Raw genomic sequence first — 25,441 nt, forward strand, 5'->3', positions numbered from 1 at the left:
GTTAAACAAAAAATTACCGTCAATACCCATGTTTGGAAATACTTGGGAAAGTCTCGGGGCAGGCTGGCTGCTCCCACAGACAGAGCTCTTTTCGCGTCCGGCCAGGCTGGAATTTCTCCTGCTCCATCCCATCCATCATAATTTTATCACTGTAAACTTAAAAGGAGTTATATTACTTCTGAATCGATCCCCACTTCAACACCTGAGGACAACAGGAGTGAGGCAGCAGTTGTCTCCGATTCTCCCACCCTCAAAGCAGAGCTCTCACATGTGCAGGGTGACCCACTCTCCTGCCCCCCACCTCTGTGTGCTTCTCTACCCATACAGTCTTTCCCCAGCTTCCCCGGAATAAAGCAGGTCCCGCTCCGCTAGCACGCTGCCCCAAGCTCTGTAGGAAGAGCCACAGTGAGCCTGATGCTCCCAGAAATTGCCATTTTCTCACAGTCAGCACCAAGCCCTGACTTACGTTGTTTTTTTTCTTTCCTTAGGGTGCAAAGGGGAACATGGGTGAGCCAGGGTCCCCTGGGCTGAAGGGACGACAGGTGAGTTGTGGAAAGTCCCCCCCGCTGCAGCCAGCAGTGCTGCCCCTGCATTAGCTGGGGCCGCATCTCTGCCATGCTCGAGCTAACTCTGTGTCTTCTTCCCTTAAGGGTGACCCAGGTATTGAAGGTCCGATTGGATACCCTGGTCCCAAGGTAAGAATCCCATAGCCACTGACTGAGCTCTTTGCATTTGTTGATTTTTAGTAAAGCAGGGGGAGCGCTGCTTCCCCCTCTCCACCTGCCCGTTTCCCACCCGAGACCCCCGGCATGCCACTGCCTCCACTCCTGCTGATCCCCAGGCACTAACACAGCATTATTCTTCTTTTCTTTTTGTCTAGGGTGTCCCAGGGCTGAAAGGAGAGAAGGTGAGAAAGAAGAGACTGAATGGCTGTCTGGGGACTTGGCAGGGGACGCACACCTTTCTGTTGCAAAAAAGGGAGAGTTTAGCTGTAATGGGGAGAATAACAACCCTATTAATATGTAATTGCAGACTTGGGGAGGGATTTTCAGGGGCATCCCAAAGCCTGTCTCCTTCAGGCATTGCTCATGATCTTGTGAAGTGTTGACATTTTTACTGAGCTAAATGGGTGGGAGGGATGTAGGCAGACTGGCTGACTCCTGTCCTCTTCTTCCCCCAGGGCGAGATTGGATCCGATGGACGGAGGGTAAGGAAGAACATTTTCTAACTTGAGTGTTGTTCCAGCTACCAACCCTTGAGTGTGTGTTAACAGATCGCTGATCCCTCTTCTTTTCCCTCTTGATCCCAGGGTGCTGCTGGTTTGGCAGGCAGGAACGGCACCGACGGACAGAAGGTAACATTACTGGGAGCACCCTGTAATGTTGCTCCTGATGTTTAATTTCTTTACCCCGCCTTGTACCCACAGGTTGTTTTGTTTATCCCATCCCACGCTTTTTGTTCTGACTGAGGTTTCTATGAACTTATTTGCACATTATTCTGCATGTCCTGTAGAAATACTTGAGCTAGCTGGAGATGCATTAATTCAGGTCATAGAAGTGCTATCCCTTCGTCAGCAAGCTCTCTGCAGGAACTAGATGTGTAACACAGCCAGTCCTGCTGCAGGAGGTGATACGGCGAGATCATCTGGGTGTAGATATCTCATCTTGAGTGTTAGTGACCCCTACAGGACATGTGCACAGAAAGATTTGCAGAAATTTGGTTCTCAAGGCAGTTCATCACAGAATTTGAAATTTCATCTCTAAGCTACTGCTTGTTCTTAATATTAAAGCCCTAAAGCCAGGTTCAAGTACGTTGTAACAAAGTCCCTGAAATTCTCTGTCCCCTCTATGGTGAGTGTAGAGGGCTGCATAGAATCATAGAATCATAGAATCATTAAGGTTGGAAAAGACCTCTAAGATCATCGAGTCCAACCGTCAACCCAACACCACCATGCCCACTAAACTATGTCCCTAAGCACCTCATCTACATGTGTTTTAAATACCTCCAGGGATGGGGACTCCACCACTTCCCTGGGCAGCCTGGTCCAATGTTTCACCACTCTTTCAGTAAAGAAATTTTTTCTCTGTCCCCTCTATGGTGAGTGTAGAGGGCTGCATAGAATCATAGAATCATAGAATCATTAAGGTTGGAAAAGACCTCTAAGATCATCGAGTCCAACCGTCAACCCAACACCACCATGCCCACTAAACTATGTCCCTAAGCACCTCATCTACATGTCTTTTAAATACTTCCAGGGATGGGGACTCAACCACTTCCCTGGGCAGCCTGTTCCAATATTTAATCACTCTTTCAGTAAAGAAATTTTTCCTCATGTCCAAAATGTCCTCATGTCCACGACCTCACTTAGATCTGCATGCCATGCAGATGTACTGCAGTGGGATAGCCTAATTTGAGATGATTTCAGCTAGCTTTGTCCACTGGCCAGCCCACATTGATTTTGCTCTGCACTTTCTTGTATACCCAGCCAAGTACACCTGTGAGATAATACCAGTTCTTCTTCCCACTCCTCAAATGCCTGCTGAAGCTCTAAAACACTGAAGTCCTTCAGTCCCCACCACTCTCTATCCGGGGCAAGCTGTCCAAGCACTGCTGACAAAGCCGTTTCAGGGTGCAGAGCAAGGTGGTCACAGCATCCATCAGGCAGCGTGGTTACTGCAGACCTGAGCTGCTCTGACACGAGATGTATGACAGAGGACCAGCACAACCGTGGACGTCAGTGACCACCAAATCCAGCCTCAAGGGACATGTCCATCACCCAGGGCACGTGTGCGGGATGAGCATGCTTGAATTCCCACCAACACCTGTGCTTGCCACTCAGGGCTTTTAGGCTACTTTCTCCTCCTCCATTTGTTTCTGCACACCACACTCCTGTTTAAGGAATACACTTGCTATTTATTCCCTAGTTGATGACAGGTATGGTCAGCAGATGATGTTAAAAATTAGTAACTGTTAACAAGAAAAGCCATATTTTCCCTTCAGACACCTACAGCTTCTCTGTCTTTTTCTTTTGAATGCTTTGTCTCCAGGGCAAGCTGGGAAGAATTGGACCACCAGGCTGCAAGGGAGACCCCGGTGACAAGGTAGGAACGCTTTACTCTTTCATTCAGCTCATCAGTTGTGTAGCTGCTGAATGAGTTGCATATGTAAAAAGATGGCCAACGAGAGGTTACTGGCCCATTTTCCTACCAATTGCATGATCTGATCCCAGGCCTGGGATCCCTGGAATGGGGAGCACAGCCTGATTCTTTTGTGCCTCCTTTCCATGGGCAAGTAAGCTGGGATCCCCCGGTGTCCCTCCCCTCCACACAGAGAGGAGGAGCTGCTCCTTTCATCAACACTAGTAACAAGCAAAAACTATTTTAGTCTCTAAGGCAACTTTCTAAGCCAGTTGATTTATTCTGCAGGGAAAGTGCATATTGTTGCCACTGCAAAATGTGTGGTTCTTTGTCCTTTCCCTCCCTAGGGCCCTGATGGCTACCCAGGTGATGCAGGAGACCAAGGTGAAAGAGGAGACGAAGGCATAAAGGTACAAGTGCTCTGAACAGCGAGCAGAGAGTGTGGGCAGAGGCCACCAGTGGGGACAGCTAAACACCGTTGCCTGTATTTACTCTTAAATCCTTTGCTACTCTGAGTCCTTCCAGACTCTGGGGTCTGGATCCCATCACCAGGCACAGGAGCCAAGGGAAGAGCCTTGCTGGCCCTGCTCCGTGGGCTTCTCATGGTGCACGTCAGTGGTGCGCAACAACATGATGATGATGATGCAGGCAATGACCATTGCTCTCTGGCTGTTTCAGGGAGATCCTGGCCGGCCTGGTCGCAGTGGACCCCCGGGACCTCCAGGAGAAAAAGGAAGCCCGGTAGGTTCATGCAGCATTCAGATGTCTGCAGTGTCTTACTAGGGTCTGCTCCATGTGGCATGGAGCCGGAGCAGTATCAGCTGGTCACAGGGCAGATGCAGTATAAAAATGACTGCTCACCAACGCATCCTGGTGATTCTGCAAATTAGCCCACGAGCACGGAGACAGCACAAGCCCCTGGGTGGTCGAATGAGCTCTCCCGCCATGCGTGTCCCCACCAGTACAGTGGGAAACGTCATGTGAGCAACAGGAGAGGGAACTGCACAACATCCCTGCAGCTGCCCAGAGCAAAATGAGAATGGGTCTTGAGCATTTGTCCAGAGCAGAGAGAAGCAGGCAAAATAGACTTAGGAGGATTTACCTTTCTAGCTGATCCATTGCACTGCATCTTTCCTTCTCTTCCCATCTTCTCCTGGGTAGAAAGGCCCTGTTTGGCCGTGGTTTCCCCTGCCACAGTCTCATGACTTCCTCAGTGTTTGTGGCAGTGCCAGTGTTTGCAGGCTGTTTTTACTCATATGAGTAAATTTTAACGATTAATTGCTCAGAGATCTAACGCAGGCTCTACCCACTGTACTTGACCTTATAGCCAAAGGGGTTGCTATGCTGATGGCCAGTTACTTCAGAGATAGTGGAGGAGGCTGAAATAGCCCTCCGGCTTTAGGCAGGGCTGGACAGATGCTGTAAGGAAGAGTTGACAAGCCTTTGCACTGGTTGGTGGAGGAAAGGTGACACAGCATCATGCTGCTCCAAGGCTGGAGCCTGTGCACATAGCTTTGACATGTAGGCATGGTGGGAGTGTGGAAGCATAAGTTGTGTGCTCATACACGCATCTGCTCAAGTGGACTGCTTGACACAGGACAAGAGGTGTGTATGTGTGTGCACCTTGACCTCTCTTCTGACAAATTGTATTTCTTTTTCTTCTCCAAGGGACTTCCAGGCAACGCTGGAGCTCAAGGGCCTGCTGGAAGTAAGGGAAGAAGAGGTGAAGCAGGACCTCCTGGACCCAAAGGAGAGCCCGTAAGTGTCTGAATAGCTCTCTGGACAGTGGGCACATCATGGGAGCCTGATGCAGTTTCATGGAGAAACTGCCCCACTTAGCCTGCCTACTCTGCCTTCTGCATCCCAAAAGATGTACAGATGCTGATCTCCTTGTCTCCCTCATCTTCATAGAGCAGTACTTCCATAATCCTAAGCCTGATGTTAACCATTTCACCTTAGAGAAGCATCCTGTATTCCCACATAACCACAAATGCCTCTTTGGATGCCCAGGGACCCTTTGGCTGTACTCTAGCAAGTTCCCCAAACCTCTGGCTTTTCACAGGAGCTCACAGAGTCAAGATCTGGTGGCTGTTACAGTAGAGCTCTCTGAAAAGGGCAGCATTGAATCACAGCTGTGTTACGACATTGATGGTGCCACACAGACCCAAGCTAATGTGATGGGGCACTGCAAAATTTGGGGAGTGGGTTGGAGATGACGTTCCCTGGCAGAATACAGCAGCATGGCTCCACCAGCACCAAGAGGCCAGAGCCCAGCTAGCTTGTGTCCTTGTGCAAGATCCAGTGCGGGAAGCAACGCCGGATGAGCTGGAAGTAAAGCAGTCTTTAACCCTGAGGGAATGAACCACAAGTGTTTGTGGTCACTGCAGTGACCGTCCTCCTGAAAGAATAGTCTGGCTGTGGCTTCCCAAAAGCCAAAGGCAAGATCCCCCAGGCAGTGCCAGCATGGGCATCCCTGCTACACTGCTGCCAGGCACATGCTCGCTAAGGGGGCAAGGATACGCCTCTTGGGCCAGGAGGAAGAAGGTAGGGCAGCCAGGCGTCACTGTTCAGGTAGCATCCATCTTCACATTCTATTTATGTGACTTTCTATGTCTGCCAAGGGTCGACGTGGAGATCCAGGGACAAAAGGCAGCAAAGGCACTCCTGGGGCCAAAGGAGAAAGGGTGAGTAAAGCAACTGCCCAGACCATTGCAAATGAGCCCAAGATGCACAGGACTAGTGTGTGTGATGTGCTGCTGCCCAGCCATGAAGTGTCCAACACCAGAGCTGGGAATTGCAGATCCCAGTGGGCTCTGCATGTGTGCTTTGCTTCCACTGTGCCTGCTGCCTGCCCTAGTGGCAGCAGGTACAGCCTCCTCTTCCAGGGCTTGATCCAGAGAGGGGATGAAGAGCAGCAAAGCTCAAGGCTAAGAGACATGTTCAGAGAGCACGCTGCCCTGACACTGTGTTTCAAGCCAAGAAACACCAGATTTGAGAATGGCATCATGCCTCCTCGCTCCAAGGAGCACTGCCATGCACACAAACAGCATTGGAGACATCCATGACCAGGAACATCTTTACCCTCCTCACAGGGAGATCCTGGTCCAGAGGGTCCTCGTGGCCTGCCCGGTGAGGTTGGAAGCAAAGGATCAAGGGTAAGCACAAAGCAGGGGTTGGTGACAGCCAGGAGGGAGGGAGAGCGCTGCTGCCGTCCAGGGCAGCTCACCTGGCTTTCCTCCTCATGCACACCTGCCTATACCTGCCTCTGTACATTCTTGCTTCTTGCTTTGCTTTGCAGGGAGACCAAGGACTGCCAGGACCCCGAGGCCCTTCAGGTGCTGTGGGAGAGCCAGGCAAGATAGTAAGTCATCCTGGGGCATCTGTGTGACCGTGTCCTCCCTCTGCAGTGAGAGCTTTCCCTACTGACATAAGCTGGCTGCACTGTCCCTCCCAAGGGGAGCCTGCCTGACATTTTCTCAGGGAGGCTAAGAACTAGCCCAGAGGCCCTGGCTAGCCCCTGGGGCAAGGAGAAATCACAAGACCCGGGAGTACCTGCTTCTCCATCACTCCTGGTCCCAGGTGTTCCCATGACAATATAGAAGGGACCACCAGAGTGGGTCACGGGGCAAGGGAAGATGGGGCTCCCCGGGCGCCCATTTGTCTTGGGTCTGTGGTTAGCCCAGCACCCCACTGTGGCAGTAGTGCCGTGACATCCATGTGGCTCCGCGGGACGTGGGAACCCAAGTGCTGAATCAGTCACTATCACAGTAACCTCATTGGGAGGGGAGATGGTCCTGCAGCATCGTCTCAAGAGCTGGTTTCTCCAGCACAGTCCCCTATGTGGCCGGGGAGCTGCAAGGAACATCCTCACCCACTCCCTGCGCTCTCCCCAACACTATCCTGCAGGGATCACGTGGGGACCCTGGTGACTTGGGCCCAAGAGGTGATGCCGGACCACCAGGACCGAAGGTAAAGTCCTTGAATGCAACTCTGCATTTGAAAGGGTATTTTTGTGTGGGTTTTGGGGTTTTTTTTTAAAAAAAAGGCAGTTTCCACTGCAGAAACTTGTGTGCTTCAGAAACAGAATGGCTCAAACCTGAGCATCCCTATGGGGCAGAGATGTAGGTCTTGCTCTGACCAAGGCAGCTCTGATTACATCCCTCACCCTGCACAGATTCAGGGGTGTCCCTGGCATGCGACGTCCCCAAGACGCCGTGAAGCCTCACTCCGCACAGCCATTCCCAATGTTTCAGGGCTAGCTGCAGAAGTCACGGCTCCTGGTAGTGTCTCACCCTGGGAGGGGATGAAAACAGCTCTGGCTGTCGCTGGCATCACCAGGTCAGAAAGGCTGGGTTTGGTTTCTGACAGAATATCTTTTTTCTACCAAAGGGTGACAGAGGCAGACCTGGCTTTAGCTACCCTGGACCCAGAGGACCGCAGGTAAGCATGCCTCGTCCAGCGTAGACATATGCACCGTGAGGAAGCCTGTTTCGGTGGAGGTTGCTGTTGGAGCTGAGCAGCCTGGGAGAAGAGGGAAGAAGAAAAATTATCAGGGTCACAAAAAAGTGAAGCCCGCAAAGGGGGCAAGGGGGTTGAACACCAGGAGTGAACCTGGCCACAGCTCCATCAGCCTTGTGGCAGAGGTACTGAGGACTGCAGCCTCAACGGGAGTGATGGGGAGGTGGCTGTGCCCACCACTCCAACCATCAGCCTGAAGCTACACTTGCTGTTCAGCTTTGTTGCCCCTCACTGCAGACTTCGGATGTATGCGTGCACAGTGCGGGGCTGGTACTAGTCAGGTGCTGACCTCTCCCTCCTCTCCCTTCACAGGGTGACAAGGGTGAGAAGGGGCAGCCGGGACCCAAGGTGAGTGTGTTTGTCTCCGTCGCCTGTTTTTTGTACTGACTGAAATGCCGAGTAGCTGTCGCCTGACCCTCTGGGTGCGTGGCCGAGGAGCCTGTCCTGCCAGCAGCTACCCTGGCTAATCCCTGCAGCTGCAGAGCCTGGGTGTATCTCCCAAGCCCACCTCCTTTTGAAACCATCCAAAATATGCTTTGCAAAACTTCTTTATTCTTAGTTAATGCCTGTGTAAACACTGTTTATTTGCTCTGCACCGAGCTGCTGGTTTAGAGGGTGCTTTCCCGGGCCAGGCAGGCATGTGTTTTTGACAGGCTCATAGCAGTAGTGCATCTGCCTGAGCACATCCAGATGTGCTCTGTGTCAAATCTGTTTTTCCTTCCTTTGAGCAGGGAGGAAGAGGTGAGCTTGGACCAAAAGGAGTGCAAGGGACCAAAGGAGAGAAGGGGGAACCGGTAAGCAAACTTCCCATACTGCCCGCGGGGTCAGTGTCCCACTCCCACACCTCTGCCAGGTGTGCTGGGGATGGCCCTGCCCGCTCTCCTGCCTGCCCCATGTCCCCAAGTTCAGCTGTGGCAGGCTGGTGACTGCATTTAGCAGGGCTGTGCCTGATGAGGGGGTCAGGAGGAGCCCCGAATACCAGTGGCTGCATCACTGGCCTTGCCGGGGAAATATTTGACACTTCTTTGCTTCTTCCCCAGGGTGATCCTGGCCCAGGAGGTGAGCCCGGACCCCGCGGTCCAACTGGTGAAGCAGGCCGCGAGGTACAGTACCATGCCATCGTGTCTGAGCAGATGCTGCAGCTCCCTCCTCTCCTCCCCACTTCTTGATGCTCTAAGGCCCAGAGAACCCCAGTGGGTCTACCTGCAGCAGGGCTTGCTGGAGGGGACACCAGCTGCCAGACGTGTCTGCTGGCTCCCAGCAAGGCTTTCCTACCCTTCCCATGGCAGACCTTTACAAAAAGCCATGTTTTTGATGGCTTTGATGTCTAGTTCCCAAAAAGGGAAAACTGTGCCTGAAATCCCTGTGCTCTTCTTACAGGGGACCCCCGGCCCACCAGGAGATCCTGGCCTGACTGTAAGTAGCACTGCTCTGCAGCCCCCGGTGCTCTTCCTCCTGGAGCAACTGTGGCTTTGCCGTGCACAGCCTGAGAATGAAACAGGGCATCAGGTCCTGCCACTGCCCCGCAGAGGTGGCCTGTGGCTTCCCACGGGAGCCAAGGAAAGAGGAGAGGGGGCCGGCTGGGTGGGAAGGGAAAGGGGAGCCTTTCCCTTAGAGGGGATGGATGCTGTGTAAGGGGAGGGAGGCATTCACCCTGCACCCCTTTGCTGGCAGGACTGCGACGTGATGACCTATGTGCGAGAGACGTGCGGATGCTGTGGTGAGCAGACCATTACCTCTCCCCAGGGCAAGGAAACGACCACTCAAGGAATGGGGAAAGGGGGTCACCAGAGGCTGCCTCATTCTTCAGGAACTCCCTTGAGGGAGCTCTGCCCCGTGAGCTGCCCTTTGCACTGAGCCGCTGGCACGGTGGGCTCTTTGCCGCTCTGCACAGCACTGTACCCTGCAGAGGAGACACCACGGGAAGTCCTTCCCTGCTCACCCTGGTCCCAGCCCACCAGTGAGTGCAGTGGCACTGCAGGGGCAGCCTGGCTTACCTCCCAAAATTTAGCTCTGACATCACAGGAGCAGTGAGCTGTAATATAGAGTTGCATGGTCCAGATAATAGGATAGAGTGTATTACACAGCAAGATTAAAAAGGTTTCTTTTGATATACGTCGACAGAAAGATGTATGTAAAATCCTCCCTATGCTGCCAGCTGCGGGCAGCACCACAAACCCTGTGGATGCTTGCTGTGATGCTAACTGTCTCTGTCTTCCCATAGAGGGTCTCTTCTGCCCTGGTAGCTCTTGTTCCCACCATCATTGACCTTCATGTTTTCCTCCTTCTGTCCCTCTCCCCAGACTGTGAGAAGCGCTGTGGTGCCCTGGACATCATGTTCGTCATAGACAGCTCAGAGAGTATTGGCTACACCAACTTCACCCTGGAGAAAAATTTTGTTGTCAACGTGGTCAGCCGGCTGGGCTCTATTGCCAAGGACCCCAAGTCGCAGACAGGTCTGGACTGTGTGGGGACAGAGTGGGGCATGGGGAAAAGAAAAGGGTCTTGGATCCCTCCAGCTTCCACATTTGTCTGTAGCTGCCCAGGGCTGCAATCCATCCGTCCAGCATTTTCGCAGCAGTTTCTGCTCTTCCCTCTTCCCTTCCCAGCTTTGTAGGCCAATTGGGCAGCTCTTTGTTGATACAAAAGTTTGCTGACTTTCTCCACTTTTCACTGAGGATGCAAAGGCAAGTAATGTGACACTTCATTGGCAGGTGCCCGTGTTGGGGTGGTGCAGTACAGTCACGAGGGGACATTCGAAGCCATCAAGCTTGATGATGAGCGCATTGATTCACTGTCGAGCTTCAAGGAAGCAGTGAAGCGCCTGGAGTGGATCGCTGGAGGCACCTGGACACCATCTGCCCTTCAGTTTGCCTACAACAAGCTCATCAAGGAAAGCAAGCGAGAGAAAGCCCAAGTGTTTGCTGTGGTGATCACAGATGGGCGCTATGACCCCCGGGATGATGACAAGAACCTCGGGGCTCTTTGTGGTAGAGATGTGGTTGTCAACACCATTGGCATTGGAGACATGTTTGATCAGCCAGAACAGAGCGAGACCCTGGTCTCCATTGCCTGCAACGAACCCCAGCGAGTCCAGAAGATGAGGCTCTTCTCGGACCTGGTGGCAGAGGAATTCATTGACAAGATGGAGGACGTGCTCTGCCCAGGTCTGCACCTGTTCTTGCACAGTTCATACTGGAACTGGAGTTTTCACCCACAGGGTTTGGGATGGGAGGCCTATATGGTGTGTTGCAACAATTGCAGAGGCACTGTGTCTCAGCAGGTTGGTCAATAGCTCATAAGCTGGGTCATTCATGGTGGGGGCTGACCGTTATGTAGCCCTGGATAAACAGTCCTTTCTCAGATACAGGCCAGCCTTTTGGGGCAGTCCTTTGGAGTCCTTTCCCCTTGTAAGAGACCTTGCCCTGCCACCCTGACTGCAAACTGTGAAGGGGGATGGCAGCACATCACTCAGTTTTCCTTGTTTCTTTTCCTTCCAGATCCACAGATCGTCTGCCCTGAGCTGCCCTGTCAGACAGGTAAACATTACAAGTAGCTTCATGCCATCTGCACAAAGTGGTAGGTCTGGGGGAGAGTGTACAAGGCTCAGGAATGAGACAGGGGTGTGCAACCCTGTTCATTCCCTTTGGATGGCAGGAGTTCGGGAAATAGTGTTACTTTACATGAGGAGTTTCATCTCCTGCTCTTTTCCTGTCTCTCTGAGTTCTCTGCACAGGTAGGTACAAGTGCACCATGTTAGGGCACCAGCATGGCTCAGCCCTGATATTTCTCCCTGTCCCAATTCCTGGGAGCCACCAGGTTTTGAACTCCAAACTCAGCAATTAATTTCTCACTTGTTCCATGTCTCTATTATACATCAAGTCAAAACCCCCTTGCTAAACTCTCCCACCCATGCGACCTTTGAAATGCAGAGCCCAACCTGCAGCACTGGGCAGGATGCTCCTTGGGAGTGACAAGGGCAGAGCAGTGGGTAGGGACCGTTTGGAAAATGACACCGTAGTGTACTCAAAGCTTTGGCTTTTCTAACACTGGCTGTATTTAATTAACAATTAACTCAGGATGTTGGATTAAAGGAAAAAGGCTGTAAGGATCCTCTGGTTTAAAGGAGACGGCTGCTGCTCGCTGCAGGTAGCTTTACTTGATCACATTTTGCTTGTTAAGGGGCAGATCTGCAACCTGAATTCCTAGAGATCCTGTCTGTTTGAGTCTCTGTGCCTGTTTAAATACAATAGATGCACTATTTGCTGATATACACAAAGCTTGGAGGGGACAAAGTTTTGCCAGTTCTTGCAATTTTTACCTCTACTCTTGCCGTGAATGTTTTTGTGAAAGTCCCCAGCTTCAACTCAGTATTATACAGAATCTCAAATTTCATTTTCAAAGAAGTTCCTTCATTTCCATACAAAACAAAGGAAAACTGGTCCCAGGATGCTCAGAAATCTGAAGACAGAAAAGCTATAATTATTCCCATCTAAAATCTCTCACTAGTATTTTGAGTATTTGCACCTGGCCATGCAGAGAGCACAATGTCCAACCATGATGCTTGAGCTATCCACACAGGCTCCTCTGTAGTGTCCTCTGAGGAGCTTTGTCCTGCGGATCTGTGCACAAGGAGGTGACTTCCCCATGCCACACTGGTGACTGCTCAGGTGTCTTCAAAGGTTTTGGTCTTTGCAGCCTCCCCATTTCTGAGGAACACTGCAGCAGAGAGACTGACCCAAGCAGTGGTGCGCTCATGTTCTCCTAGGCTTGGGGCCATCAAAGCCCTCCAAAGCAAGGCGAAGTTGGTGGTCCTTTCCCTGTAGTGCACTTGGGTGTTTCTGTTCCTGATGCAAGGTGAGAACAGTTCGCTGGTACCTGACAGTCCTGGGGACCAGAACAGAAATGGCTTGAGAAAGCATCTGAGGGGGTTCCCTCTTAGGCGAATCCCTCAAGCCATGCCGTAGGCATGCCAGATCAAGTGCAGGCCCTACACCTGCGCCCCAGAGGACATGGGAGGTGGAGTGACATGGCTGGGTAGGTGTGGGCCTTCTGTGAAAGTGCCAGTACACCCATCTCAGCATGGGCAAAAGTTGTCCTGGTGTGCAAGGATCTGTGCTAGGCCCAGTAGATCAAGTTATAAGTGATACCCAGGGATTCAGGGGCCTTTGGGCAAAGCGCCTTCCACCCGCCGCACTGGATAGTCTGTGATGCATTGCTATTTATTTCTTCATTTAGAAGAATTTGCCATGATCACACTTGCCTAGTGGCAAGGGAACATGTTGGATAAGATGTGACATAAGGCATGTGGCAGAGCCTGGGGCTTCTCTGCTCAGTGCTCAGCTTCCTCTGGTTCTCTGAGAACATCTCAAGAGTTGGTGCCAATTCACGTGCAAACCCTTTGGACGGAGACAGTGCCCTTTGCAGGGTATGTGAGTGAGCTTTGTGCACATCCAATGCATGTATCCAGTCGTAGACAGGCCAGACAGGTTCAGGTCAGGCAGTCAGGTACACCCAGCCCTGTTCTTGGCCCCATGGCTGTCAGAGTTGCAGTCCTGGCACTTTGAGGAGCAAATCAATTGCTCGTGCCAGGTACCCCAGCTCCAGCCTGGGTATTGTCAGCAAAGCACAGAGAGGGACAGGTATTAGATATACTCCAGCTTCCTCCCTGCTGCCTTGCAGAGCCAGGCACGTCACCACTTCAGGTTCACATCTGCAGCTGAAGGCATGCTGCCTCAGTGCTTTGCCTAAAGAAATCCAGGTTTTCCTGTTTTCAGGGCAGACTCTTGTCTCTCTGTTACCACCCATCGATTACTGCAGTGCTAACAGGATGCTGGATTGTTAAATGGGTTAAATGCTGAGCAAATCTGAACTGACCACTTGCTTCAATAGAAACCGCATGATGCTCTGTGACGCTTTTTCTAACCCATGCAAAAGGCTTTGCTTTGGGCTTTGGGATGTTATTTGAATTTAAGTTCAGCATAGCCAACTGGAGACAGAGGCTCTCGGGGTCCTGACTAGCCCGGACACCACACAGGAGCATTGCACATCGCAGGGCAGTGACTCTAGCCAAAGCGCAGTGGGCTCAGTGCCAGGCAAGGAGTTCACATAATGCTGTCCCTTAGATGTCTTTCTGGCTGTACAGCATCATGTGTACAGTTTGCACATAGTAGAGTTCAAAGCTACGTGATGGCTGAATCCTATATGCAGAAAGAACCTGGACCCCATGGCCCTCTTCCTGAGTGCTGCTCTTTCTCCATCGTGCCTATGCCGGATGAGTGGGAAGGAACTGGGCAATTAAGGATTCGTGTCATTTTCTGAGGTCTCTCGGTTGATGTGTGATTGATTTGGCACGAATCCCATGGTTCCTCAGACATAAAAGTGGCAGAAAGATTTAAATTCTGGCTTTGGTCTTTACTTCTCTGTCCCTCGTTAGCTCTGTTCTTCTCTGGTGCAGTGCATGTAGGAAAGCCAGGTAGCATTCAGAGACACAGCCATTGCTAGCAAGCCCTGAAAATATTCTTTTGACGCTCACTTGCAGATGACAGGAACCCTGGGAACGTAAACCCACTTATTTTCCGCCCCATGGAAGAGGGAGTCAACATAGATTTCCCCAGCACCATACACTCGATCGCCCAGTTCCTAAACTCCACGCGGGAAACCCAGGACCCCAGCATGTACACCCAGCTGGTGGCCACTTTGGCCTTTACCGCCGAAAAAGCCAAGTTTGCCACTGGAAATGAGCGGCAAGAGTGGATGGACTTGTTCATTGACACCTTCAAAATGGTGCACAGCGAGATTGTGGGGGACCCAGAAACTGTGCTAGGGCTTTGCTGACATCTCTGTTAGAGATCGCATGAAGCAGGTGGAGGCAGAGGTTTAGTGGAGGTGGTAATCAACTTTCCTCGAGTGCCTGTTTGGTAGAGGGGACAGGTACATTGGTAGATGCTTTTAGTTTAGGAGAAACACAGGCAGTGAAACAGCTTGGTTGCGCTCAGCTGGGGATGTGACAAAAGGGGCAGTCCTCTCCGGCATGGCTGGCTGATGAACATGGTGGCTTTCTCCAGTGATGTCAAGAGATGCTGTTGTTTTGCCCACTGCTTTTCTGCAGAGAGGCTGCGTTGCCTCGGTCTCTGAGCCAGCCACGCTGCTCCCCTCCAGCCCTACCGCACTCCCACCCTGCTCTGACAGGCTAGCATGTCCCAGCCCTCAGCAATGCGCGAGCACCAGGCTCCACCAAGGAGACTGCCGGCACGCACATGGCTGAGGGCCAGAGCGAGCCCCTCTTTTGCAGAGAGCCTAACAATGCGCTTTTCCCATGCCTTCCTGCGTATGTATTTGCTCACCGTTTCTGAAGCATCTTCTGTATCCTCTCGCTGGGTTACCATAAGGGCTTTCTTTGGGTCCTGCAAACCATTTGTGTGGCAAGACTGGCAAAGCAAGGTGCATCTCCAGTGAGTGTCTCTTTACAACCATTCAATGGGCAGTTGAGGATATTGAGGGGAAAGATCAAACAGTATGGGAGAAGGGGCAACCCTGGCTTTCCATCAAGAGCACCAAAACCTGGGGAGTGCTTCTCTCAGAAGCTGTATGAGCTCCCTCTGCCTTTTTCTCTGCTTGTACATTTGTGTTTCTTCTGTCTTAATTAGCAACATGTACCTGTTCATATCCAAGAGGTAGAGGTTATGTAGGACTAGGCAGTCCAAAGCAGAAATCCATGACTGCACAGTCAAACCTCTGTGATACGTTACATGAGCTATTTAAAAGGAAGTATTTAAACTTGTAGTATAAGCCATTCAATCCATACCCAGTGCTAGTTCGGTTCAAAGAGACTACAGACCCACCACTTGCGCTGTGGGTACATGCATTTAGATGAGGAGTGATATTTCCATGAGGTCAGCTGCCCCTGGTTTTCACAAGAAGTCAGGCAGGTGACTGCCATTCCTGCCCCCAGAATAACTATTGCCCTCTCAAGCTGTAGGAAGAGAAAATGGCATTTCGTGTGCAGACATAAGAGTAGGAGTGTTTACTGCTGGCAAGTGAATTTTGCAGCCTCTCTAACTGACATGGTATTATTGCAATAAAGTATACTGAGTAAATGTCATATTTAATGGGCAGAAGGGAAATGTACAGTCTTCAAAAATGCAGTTGGGCTGTAATGTTTCCAGGTGTACAAAGTGGAGCCAGTTGCCAAGCTCAGGCATGGGAACTGGAATGAGGAATTTGCCCACTTGGAACTTCTTACAGTGTTTTCAACATCTGGGGCTTACCAGTCTAGGCTAGAAGCAATCCGGCGACAGGCACGCAGGGGAGGTGTTTGTGTCACTCAGCACATGAGCAGGTCAGATGCGCTGCACAAAAACAGTCTTTCTCCCAAGTTTTCAGCACTTTTTGCTCCCAGTCTATAGGGACATGGAGCTTAGAGAATTCCGCTGTTGGCATATAATGGAGGGAAAATTGTTCAGAGAGCTTTAAATGGTGTGCTCAGTTTTAGGTGAAGGCAAAAGGATGCAGATCTGCCTGTGTGAGTCCATATGCTAGTGTCTGGTCGTAATCCACATATTGGAGATAGTCTGTGCAAAGCCAAGCTCCCCAATCTGTTTTGATTTTTATCCCAAAAGTAGCGTATGACTTAGCCTGCTGGGATGCAAGTAAGATGACTGAACTCAGAGTAGTTAAGATGCTCCAGCCATGATGCTAGAGGAAAAGCCCCAAAGAAACACTGATTTGAAGAGAACATCTCAGGGCTGGGACATCTTGCTGAACAAGATGAGGATTCGGCAAGACTTCAGTAAAGGGGGTTTAGACCTCATTTTCCTTTGGAAATATTTCCTAGCAAAGCACTGCAACATTGGAAACGAAGTTTTTTACCTCTCGAAAACCTTCAACTCATTATGGAAAAAAAAAAGAGAGATAAAAAAAAAAAGATTAAAAAAAAAAAGAGAGAAGATGTCCCTTTGCCTGAGCAGTATTTGTGTTGGCCCTTGTTAGACAGAGGCAAGTGGGTGTAGTGATGTTTTGCTAACATAATCCTGGCTAATCCCTCTGATAAAACCAGATAGATTTCATCACAGCAGCGGTTCCTTCAGTGAAGCTCTTGGGCAAAGGAAGGACACAGATCAGGGAGTGGATGCGAAAGGGGGAAGCCCCAGAAAGGGCTGGGAGGTCAGTCCCCATCTCACTGTTGCTTTCATCTCCACTGTCAACACTGTGAAACAATAGAGGAAATACAAGTTACCCAGGTTTTAGAAGAAGCAGGAACATGATGTGAATGGGTGGGGTTACTCTGCACATGTGGTAACTAATGACAGGATTGCTAATGACAGGAAAATGATGGTATTTCTGCTTTTTGTGCTATCTCTGTTAGATGTCCTCAGCTGTGTCCTAGCACACCATATGCAGTACGGTGAGCTGCAGGCATTCGTGCCTTGCTGTAAGCTGCATGAGAAGGACTGGTGCTCCAATTAAAAACATGATGTGAAGATTTTAGTTGGCCTAATTCGTGATGGTGCCTCCAAGAGCTTATCTCCCAGTTAAGGACGAGAATCTTGTTCCTTGCTGCAGGAAAGGGTGCTCGGGTCCTCAGCCTCCCAGAAATGGGAACAAGCTGCAACCGAAGCGTGACACTGAACAGGACAAACCCAAGGTTTTGCTGTGCTGCCTTGCATCTGTTATGTTCCCATGGGATAACTCATATGTAAAGGCATCTTATCACACATCTCGAAGGCAGCCCTCTGCAGCCGTGAGGGCTGAGGAGCAAGCAGAGTGTCTCTGGGGAGTGCTCCTGCAGTAGAGGCTGCCTGGACAGCCAGAGATGCGTTACACTCTCACTGAAGCTTCATGGAGTGATGCTGCTCTCAGCCGCGGTCTGCTTAACTAGGAGCTCTTAAGGCTTGCTTCGGGTCATGTGGGAGGCGGGTGGATCTTGCTTGTCATCTCAAGAAACATGACTACGTGTAGACAAGCATCGGGGGAGACAGACTGGTAACACTTCTCCAACACAATATGCAGCCCTCACTTCCGCCTGCTCGCTTCCACCTGCTTTTGCAGACCCCTATGTAGATTTCGGACTGTGTGGTTGCAAGGGGCATGCCTTCCTTCCTTTCCCCCTCCACGACTACACAGAGCAGGTGAGGACCAGGAATGCAGGCACTGCCAAGACAAAGCATCCTTGTGGCAGCAGTGCCTGTGTACTGGGAACTGCAGCATCAATGTACCTTTAGACAACATTTCTCAAGGAAAGTTGGGCAGAGGTGAGTACATATCTTTATTGCTTTAAAGGAGTGGAGTATCGCAGTTGAATTTCAAAATGCGATATTCAAAAAGCTCATGGGGGAAAAAGCATCGCTTGGAGATTGGTTTCTACTGCAGTCGGAACTGGCATTGCAGAAGCAATGTTGCAGTTAGCAGTAAGACAATGTGCAGTAAGCACCATTCAAGGCATGCCATCATTGTAGATGTTTTGCAGTGTGGGCTAAGGAGAAATGCCAGTCTACAAGGTCAGGGAACATGATACAGAAACAAACACAGACTTTTGCAATGTCCAACGAGTTAGGTTAAACCACAAGTACCAGCAGAAGTTCCTGCATCAGGTTTGACTGTTTTGTCATGGACAGAAGTGGTGCCAAATAGTCTGCAAGCTCAACGACATGCACCATCAGAGCTTCTGCTACACTATCTTGTGCTGTTGGATTCATGTTGGACACTGTCTCTGTAGTGTCAAGAGTGCATGTATCTATTTTGCTTAAAATACAACTTCTCTGTTTGCCGAATGTTGACTACACACATAGTACTAAGGTACTAAACAGTGATCCATTTGTTGCTCAGCTCATACAAGGAATTACACCGGTTCAGCACCCCACCATGCTGAATCCAGGTGTAACAGCATTCAGCACTGAGGAAGCACTTTGTCAAGTTGGATTTGCTCATGGTGCGGAAATTCAACCTCATGTGATACTCCTATCCCAGAAGTTACCCCTCATTGCCAGAAATGGATGCTCAAGCTGGGGCTGCTCCAGAGTCTCCTATTCCTTGCCAGTCATGCAACACAACATGACATCGGCTCCATGACTTTACCCTTTCGAGATTCAGTCTTAGAGCCACAGAATTGCTTGACAGTGACATGGCCATTGCCCTGCTGCCAACTCAGGGGGTTGCCAGCCGCAGCATGTACATCACAAATCAATACTGCTGTTGCAGTCATATTCCTGACTAGTGCTTTCAGCAGTGAAGGAGACTCAAAAGAAGAAGAAGAAAATTCAACAGTGCAGTAATGGAAATGTTTCTCGGAGAAGCAGTGCACACAGAGAAACACCAAATGAAATACACATAACTACTGCAAAGGAATGAAATAATGGTCCCTAACTAACAGCTGTCTCCAAAGATTGCTATTTTCTTCTCCCTTTTTTTCTGAGTTAATTCACTGTGTATATTCATATGCCCACATGCCCACTTTGTGGACAGGTGCTGTTCTGAGTGACTGAAGAACAATATCCCACTGTGTTTCACTCAAATATGGGTTTGTTACATTTTACAAAAGCTGCTTTACTACATACAGGTGCATCAACAAGGATAGTCTTGTTTTCCAACCATATGACCCAACCTTTATAAGCTCTTCAGGAATTAGTGATTGCTGATTAAACTAATCTAGGTGAAAGGTATGAAAACAGCTTTCATCCTACAAATCTGTGTGTGAAGAGTAACTCTGAAAGTAAACCACTGTCTAGAAGTAACTGAGAGGTTTGCAGACACTGCCTGCCATTAATCTCTGGATATTCCTGTTACAGATAAGACCTGGGCACTGCTGTAAGAAGGTGGATGTAATTCTGGGACTGAAATGCACAGACCTGTCTAATTTCATGGATGCTTATGGAGGTCTGTCATAGGCCCCAGAATTAACATTCGTTAAGACCTAGTGCCCAGGAGCTGAGGGAATCAGAAGCAAAGCTCCTACATTACCAGCTGCAAAGACAGGCTTTGGCACCAGAGTGGGGCTGGTCCTTCTTTGGACAAAGATGCATGGAGGCGACTCCAGCCCAAACTGCCTGAGGCAAGCCCCAACCTTGTCCTGTAGACTTTCTTATGCTCCCAACTCTTGTCTTCTTTTTCTCCTGTAGAGCTTGCAGTGGCCCAGTGCACACAGCGCCCCGTTGACGTCATCTTCTTGCTTGATGGCTCTGAAAGGATTGGGGAGCAGAATTTCCGCAGTGCCCACCGCTTTGTGGAGGAGGTGGCCCGACAGCTCACGCTGGCCAGGAGCAACAGCGACAACATGAATGCCCGGATTGCTCTGCTGCAATATGGCAGTGAGAGGGACCAGGATGTGGTCTTCCCACTGACCTACAACCTGACAGAAATCTCCAATGCCCTGGCACAGATCAAGTACCTGGACTCATCCTCCAACATCGGGTCAGCCATCATACATGCCATCAACAACATCGTGCTCAGCCCGGGAGATGGGCAGCGACTCGCCCGGCGTAATGCTGAGCTCTCCTTTGTCTTCATCACTGACGGCATCACAGGAAGCAAGAACCTCGAGGAGGCCATCAACTCCATGAAGAAGCAAGACATCATGCCCACGGTAGTGGCTCTTGGGAATGATGTAGACATGGACGTCCTGCTGAAGCTTGGCCTCGGGGACCGGGCAGCCATATTCCGGGAGAAGGACTATGATAGCCTCTCCCAGCCCAGCTTCTTCGACAGGTTCATTAGGTGGATATGTTAAATGAAGGGAGTGCACATTCCTCCTCCCACCAGTATGCATACTCCTGATATTACCTGTTTCATTTTCTTCCCTCTGTATGGTTGCTAGCAACTCTGAGCTGACCCAGAACAGCTGCCCTCTGGGTCCTCCTTTCTAGCCAAAATCCAGAGCTCATTTTCTTTTAATTTTCATGATGAAAAGTCGTGTATCTTACATTTATGGTGCTAATTAAAACCAAGATCAAAGCAGGATACAGAGCCATATGATGTACTTCTCTAAAGCTTTACACACACTAAGCCATGCCTTGCATACGTACTGTAATCCTAGGAGGGCTTGTCAGAGAAACGAGAAACCTTTCCAGTGTAGTAGGACAAATTACCATCTCTAGTTTTCAAAAACTCTCAATATCCCTCAGCATCCTGTGAGAAGCTTTACAGTTGTGACATCCCCTGTTCTTTAGCAAACCCTTTTCCAGATTATCTGACCTTTTTTGTTCTCTCGGTACTTCTGCCCTGAGACAACCGAGTGAGTTTATGACACATCACATGCTGCTTGAAATGGTCAGCGACTTGCTTTCCTTTTGCATGGCCCTTGGTGGCTTGCTCCTCTTTCCCAGGAGCAATGAGATGGTGAGAGGTTTTGCTGCCTTCTACAGTTGTCTGCAGATGCTCCTTTTGGGGCTCTATCTATCCTAAATTTCACAGATCATCTTCAAGATTTTCATTTTCCTGTGGGCTATATCTCCCTTGCTTCTGCCATTCCGACCTTCATCAGAACCTGTTCATTTATTACTGCACCCAAAATCCTGGCTGAGGGACAGCATGCTCCCAGCATCTCACAAAATACTGGGTAGCCGCCCGAGCTGCCTCCCTGTCATCCCAATGTGCTCAAAGCAACCATGGTGCCTTCTTCCCACCAGTATCTGCTGAGCAATGCCCAGATTTGAACTTGAATTGTGCTGTCTGCAAAAATAAACAAACTCTTTTCACCCTATCCTGAAAAAGCCTCTTTATTCTGTAGTTTGTCTGTTTTTTTTAATTATTTTTAATGAGCAGCTGATTCTCCTGGTGCTAAGCTGGTAAGTCCAGATAAGTTTGTATTTTGCCTCTCGCAAATGCTGGAGCACAAGGCCAGGGGTCCCTGCTGCACGGGGTCACGGTGCACCACTGAGGACCTGAAGGACCTCAGGATGCTGATGGGGCCCATCCAGCTCTCCCCACTGTCTGCAGCAGTCCCCTTACAGACCTGTTCCTCTGCCCCATGGCCCCACACCCCCCTAGTGCCCATCAAACTGTGGTCTCTCAGCATGACAAAGACCATGTCTTCATTCCTCTCCTGCTTCATCTTCCTCACCTGTTCATGGGTGAGGAGAACAGGGGTCCTCAGGTGCCCCTCTTTGAGGGGGGCTGTGCCTTTCCCCACCATGAAGATGGTATTGCACCTGAGTCGGGCTTTCCCCACGCTTTCTTCAGCCCCTCTTGCATCCAACACTTGTGTGTCTCAAGCCAGGACAGCAGGGCAGGGAAACCCTCCAAGGACAGGGGCACTTCTGAAAGGTCACATCCACGGTGATGGAAGTGGGATGGGGAGGAGAGGCTGGGCAGGGCTTGGGTTGTCCATAGGGGACCCCAGGCATGGGGTGCAGAGGCGCTGGCAGTGTGGGTGCAGGGAAGGGCACGGCGGTGGGGAGCTGTGGCCATGTGTGCTGCAGTGTCACTGCTGTGTTTTCCCTGCTTCGGAAAGGAGAGCTATAGGGGAGCTTCGAGGGCCACAGGACAAAACATGACTGCATCCAGAACGGAGCCACAGGAGTGAAATCCCACTGCCCCAGCACGCACACACGCCCAGCCAACAGTGCAACAAGGACTAACAAGGCCGCGCTGGCAGTAAATCTGGGTGAGATGGGCTGCACCACCTCTTTTGGAGATTCCCTCTGCCACAGTGAGCTGCTTGTGTTTGTGCCGCTTTGTTTCCAGCAGCCAGTCACACCGGCTGGCAGTAAAGCCTTCTTGATAACGGGGCTGGGAAGGATCCTCTTGAGCCATGACAACGGGCAAACAAAAATAAAGCAGCAGCAAAAGCAGCCCTGTGTTAAAATTGTTGTGGTGAAAGCACTGCCATGCTTTTCACCTTTTTTTGTGAGCATACTGCAGTCCCATGGCCATGGCTCAGGGGCTTCAGAAAGAGAGCTCACTATTATTAATTATAATTATCTAATTAATTATTACCCTGGCATGGAGGATGGTAACCCATACAGCTCAGCAAGGGGAAAGTTATGGCATTCACTAGCCAGCCCCTCTGCTACAGCTGGGAAAGCTCACATGAAATGTAAGTACTTCTATGGGCAGTGCGATCCACGTTAGCAGTTGGCATAATTGCACAGGAAAAAACACGCGGACACCAGCAGAGTGCAAACCAGCACATGATACTCCCCACGCTGCTACCTGCAGCCTCAGGGATGACTTTCAGTGGGCTCTCCTGAAAGACAGAAGACGGAGCTGCTGCCCATCATCTCACAGCGATTCCAGGTCAAAGAATTTACAAGCTAAAAACAAGAAAATCACTCAGCAGGCAAAATGCCACTCTAAGAGAAAGGGGAAGGGAACGGAGCAACATGCAGGTGGTTCCCATGGGGCATTCGGCTTCTTGTTTCGTCGCTTCACTGCCATGCAGGTGGGAGATGTCCTCTTCAGTCAGAGTCAGAACTGCTGCTTGAGCTGCTTGAGCTGCTGGAGTGCTGGAGAAGATAAAACAACTTTAGGGTAGCATGGAAACAACCCTCTTTCACACCATTTCTGATAGGTGTTAGCAATCCTGTGGTGGGTGCCCGTTCCCAGTGCCCAGCTGGGTCCAGGTTGAGCCTGCAGCAGTGGTGGCTCCAGACCCACCTCCCCCCAGATGTCTGCACGCCAGCAAAAGCGGTGCCCTCAGGTTTGCACGCTGACTGGATTGCAAGCTGGTAATTAGTTAATGTCAAGGCCCAGGGGGCCATGTGGAGGGTGACCCTGCGTGGGAGTCAGCACAGCACCATGACCTCAGACAGCAAACCCTGGACGGGATACCTTGACTTGAAGATAAAATGGCTACTAATAACATCACCACAATGTTTATTGCAATGCTGTTACAAACCACGTTTTAGAGTTTGGAGCCATTATTTTTCTGCTTGGAGAATATAATTACAGGCATATCATGGGAGGGCTGTTTTTTTCATTATTATTTTACAAGGCTGTTCAGGACAATTAAGTAAACTCCAGAAGGGTCCTGCTCTCTGCCAGCAAGGGTAAACGTCAAGGCAAATCACTTTCAGAGCTGTTACACAGTGAGAGGAGCTGATGGTTTGCTTTGTTTGGGAAATGCTCCTACCTCTAATGGTGGAACTGGGGTTTTGTTTAGCAGTTCCTCACTCAGACCTACTCCAGATGGTGCCCATCACTGGAATCGCATTTTCTGCAGCATCTACTCCTGGCACAGAGAATTGCGTTTCCTTTTTTGGGGTGGGGTTTTTTTTTCGTTTTTTAAGAGGGAACTGAACTGCTCCTCTGCTGCAGGACACTGAGCGAATGTCCCTTACGGAGGCACGACTTGCTCTCGGATGAGCAGGACAAAGTCCTGGAATTTAATACACCATGTGGTGCACCCTGAGCTGTGTCACTTTCAAATGGCTTCAAGGAATTTCATGGATCACGTTTCAAAAGACTCGCTTGAAATGACTCATACTTGCCTATTTATTAACCAAACAGGAGTCGCCACATCTTAAAAAAGCCACTGAGGTGTTGGCAGCCTGCTCCAGCTGCCACAGGGTGGAAGAGGGGAGCCCTAGCTGCCCAGGCTGGATGCTGTGGAATGTGTGAGGGGGTCTGAAGGACCACAGCAGAGATTCGGAAAGGCCTGCTGCTGCCTCACTCTTACCTTGCCTCCATGATGCTTGGAGTGCTTCTTCTTGTGCTTCTTATGGTGCTTCTGATGGCAGTTAGGGGGACACGGTGGGCACCCTGACATTCCTGGTGGTCCCGGATGGGGCCCATGGGGCCCATGGGGATGATGCCCCAGTGGGGGCTGCCCATGGGGGTGCTGCCCCGGCGGGTAGAGGCCAGGCGGAGGGGGGCCACAGGGATAGCCACCTGGGGGTGCCGGGGGATAGGCTCCGGGGGTGCCAGGCAGCACTGGAGGATAGCCAGGGTAGGGACCTGCTGGAGTGCCAGGACCAGGGTATCCTGGAGGGGCAGGCGGGCAAATTTGCACTTGCGGTGGTGGCACCCCTCCAGGCACACCTAGGAAGAAGAGGGGGGCTGTTAGGGAGCAGAGCCGGACTCTCCCCAGACAGGCAATGCAGGGGGCTGGTGTACCCATGCACCCAAAGGACCCCTCCCCCTCCTGGTCTACCCCCTCCTCACAAATGATGCCCCTCCCCTTTGGTATGCAGGTAATCCCCCCCGGGTGCCCGTGGCGATTGCACTGAGCCCCTCTCCAAGCCCCGATGGCTGTGTGGTACCCACAGTCCTGCCCAGCCCCACAGCCCCTCACCTTGGTTGGGGTTCCACATCCTCCGCAGCCCCCAAGCTGCAAGGGAAGGACAGGCACCGTCAGTGCTCCCTCACGGCACCTCCTGTCACAGGGACATCATCGCCCTGCTAGCAGCTGGGACCCAGCTCCTCTGCCCCACGTGTCTGCTCTGGGCAGAGACCACGCTCGTTTCCCCAGGAGTGCCATCCCCCCGCAGACCCTGACAGCCACCCCATCCCTTTGAGTGACAGTGCTGACCCTGAGAGTGGCTGTCCCTACCTCTGTGCACTCTCAAAGCCTGGGCATGTGGTTTCCACCATTAATGGAAATTATAAACCAACTCCAATGTCCAGCCCATGTCCTCGTGGACCACGAGGGGCTGGCGACACCATGTCTCGGTGCAGCACCAGCCATGGCAACGGTGCACTCTGGCCCATGGGCACCCGCATTCCCACTACCCCCATGCTCCCCGGCTGCCCTGCAGCCCCGCCAGGCGCTGCTACCTCAGGGAACCACTTTCGCTCACCGAACCTGCAGAAAAGCTCCCAGCAGAGGCGATGCTGGCAGCACCCTCTGAAAG

General features: G+C 51.0%; 1 protein-coding gene across 2 annotated transcripts in view; it reads left to right on the forward strand.

Moving 5' to 3' along the window:
• The window catches only part of COL6A2 (collagen type VI alpha 2 chain), a 29,523-nt gene extending 8,172 nt beyond the window's left edge, over window positions 1-21,351 (forward strand). The window contains exons 6-28 of one of the 2 annotated variants that reach the window (XM_009283131.2): window positions 489-542; window positions 651-695; window positions 881-907; window positions 1,181-1,207; window positions 1,310-1,354; window positions 3,048-3,101; window positions 3,485-3,547; window positions 3,816-3,878; window positions 4,806-4,895; window positions 5,759-5,821; window positions 6,230-6,292; window positions 6,436-6,498; window positions 7,044-7,106; window positions 7,527-7,577; window positions 7,968-8,003; window positions 8,387-8,449; window positions 8,696-8,758; window positions 9,036-9,071; window positions 9,330-9,375; window positions 9,959-10,111; window positions 10,370-10,822; window positions 11,156-11,194; window positions 19,772-21,351. In XM_009283131.2, coding sequence (XP_009281406.1) covers window positions 489-542; window positions 651-695; window positions 881-907; window positions 1,181-1,207; window positions 1,310-1,354; window positions 3,048-3,101; window positions 3,485-3,547; window positions 3,816-3,878; window positions 4,806-4,895; window positions 5,759-5,821; window positions 6,230-6,292; window positions 6,436-6,498; window positions 7,044-7,106; window positions 7,527-7,577; window positions 7,968-8,003; window positions 8,387-8,449; window positions 8,696-8,758; window positions 9,036-9,071; window positions 9,330-9,375; window positions 9,959-10,111; window positions 10,370-10,822; window positions 11,156-11,194; window positions 19,772-20,379 — 2,268 coding nt within the window. In that variant the 3' untranslated portion in view covers window positions 20,380-21,351. Of the gene's footprint in view, window positions 1-488; window positions 543-650; window positions 696-880; window positions 908-1,180; window positions 1,208-1,309; window positions 1,355-3,047; window positions 3,102-3,484; window positions 3,548-3,815; window positions 3,879-4,805; window positions 4,896-5,758; window positions 5,822-6,229; window positions 6,293-6,435; window positions 6,499-7,043; window positions 7,107-7,526; window positions 7,578-7,967; window positions 8,004-8,386; window positions 8,450-8,695; window positions 8,759-9,035; window positions 9,072-9,329; window positions 9,376-9,958; window positions 10,112-10,369; window positions 10,823-11,155; window positions 11,195-14,196; window positions 16,463-19,771 lie in introns of those variants that run through there. The other variant, XM_009283132.2, reaches the window with a different exon arrangement.
• The last annotated feature ends 4,090 nt before the right edge of the window (window positions 21,352-25,441 follow it).

Source organism: Aptenodytes forsteri, unplaced genomic scaffold, assembly GCF_000699145.1.
Source record: "Aptenodytes forsteri isolate BGI_AS27 unplaced genomic scaffold, ASM69914v1 Scaffold198, whole genome shotgun sequence".
NCBI classification, from domain to species: Eukaryota; Metazoa; Chordata; class Aves; order Sphenisciformes; family Spheniscidae; genus Aptenodytes; species Aptenodytes forsteri.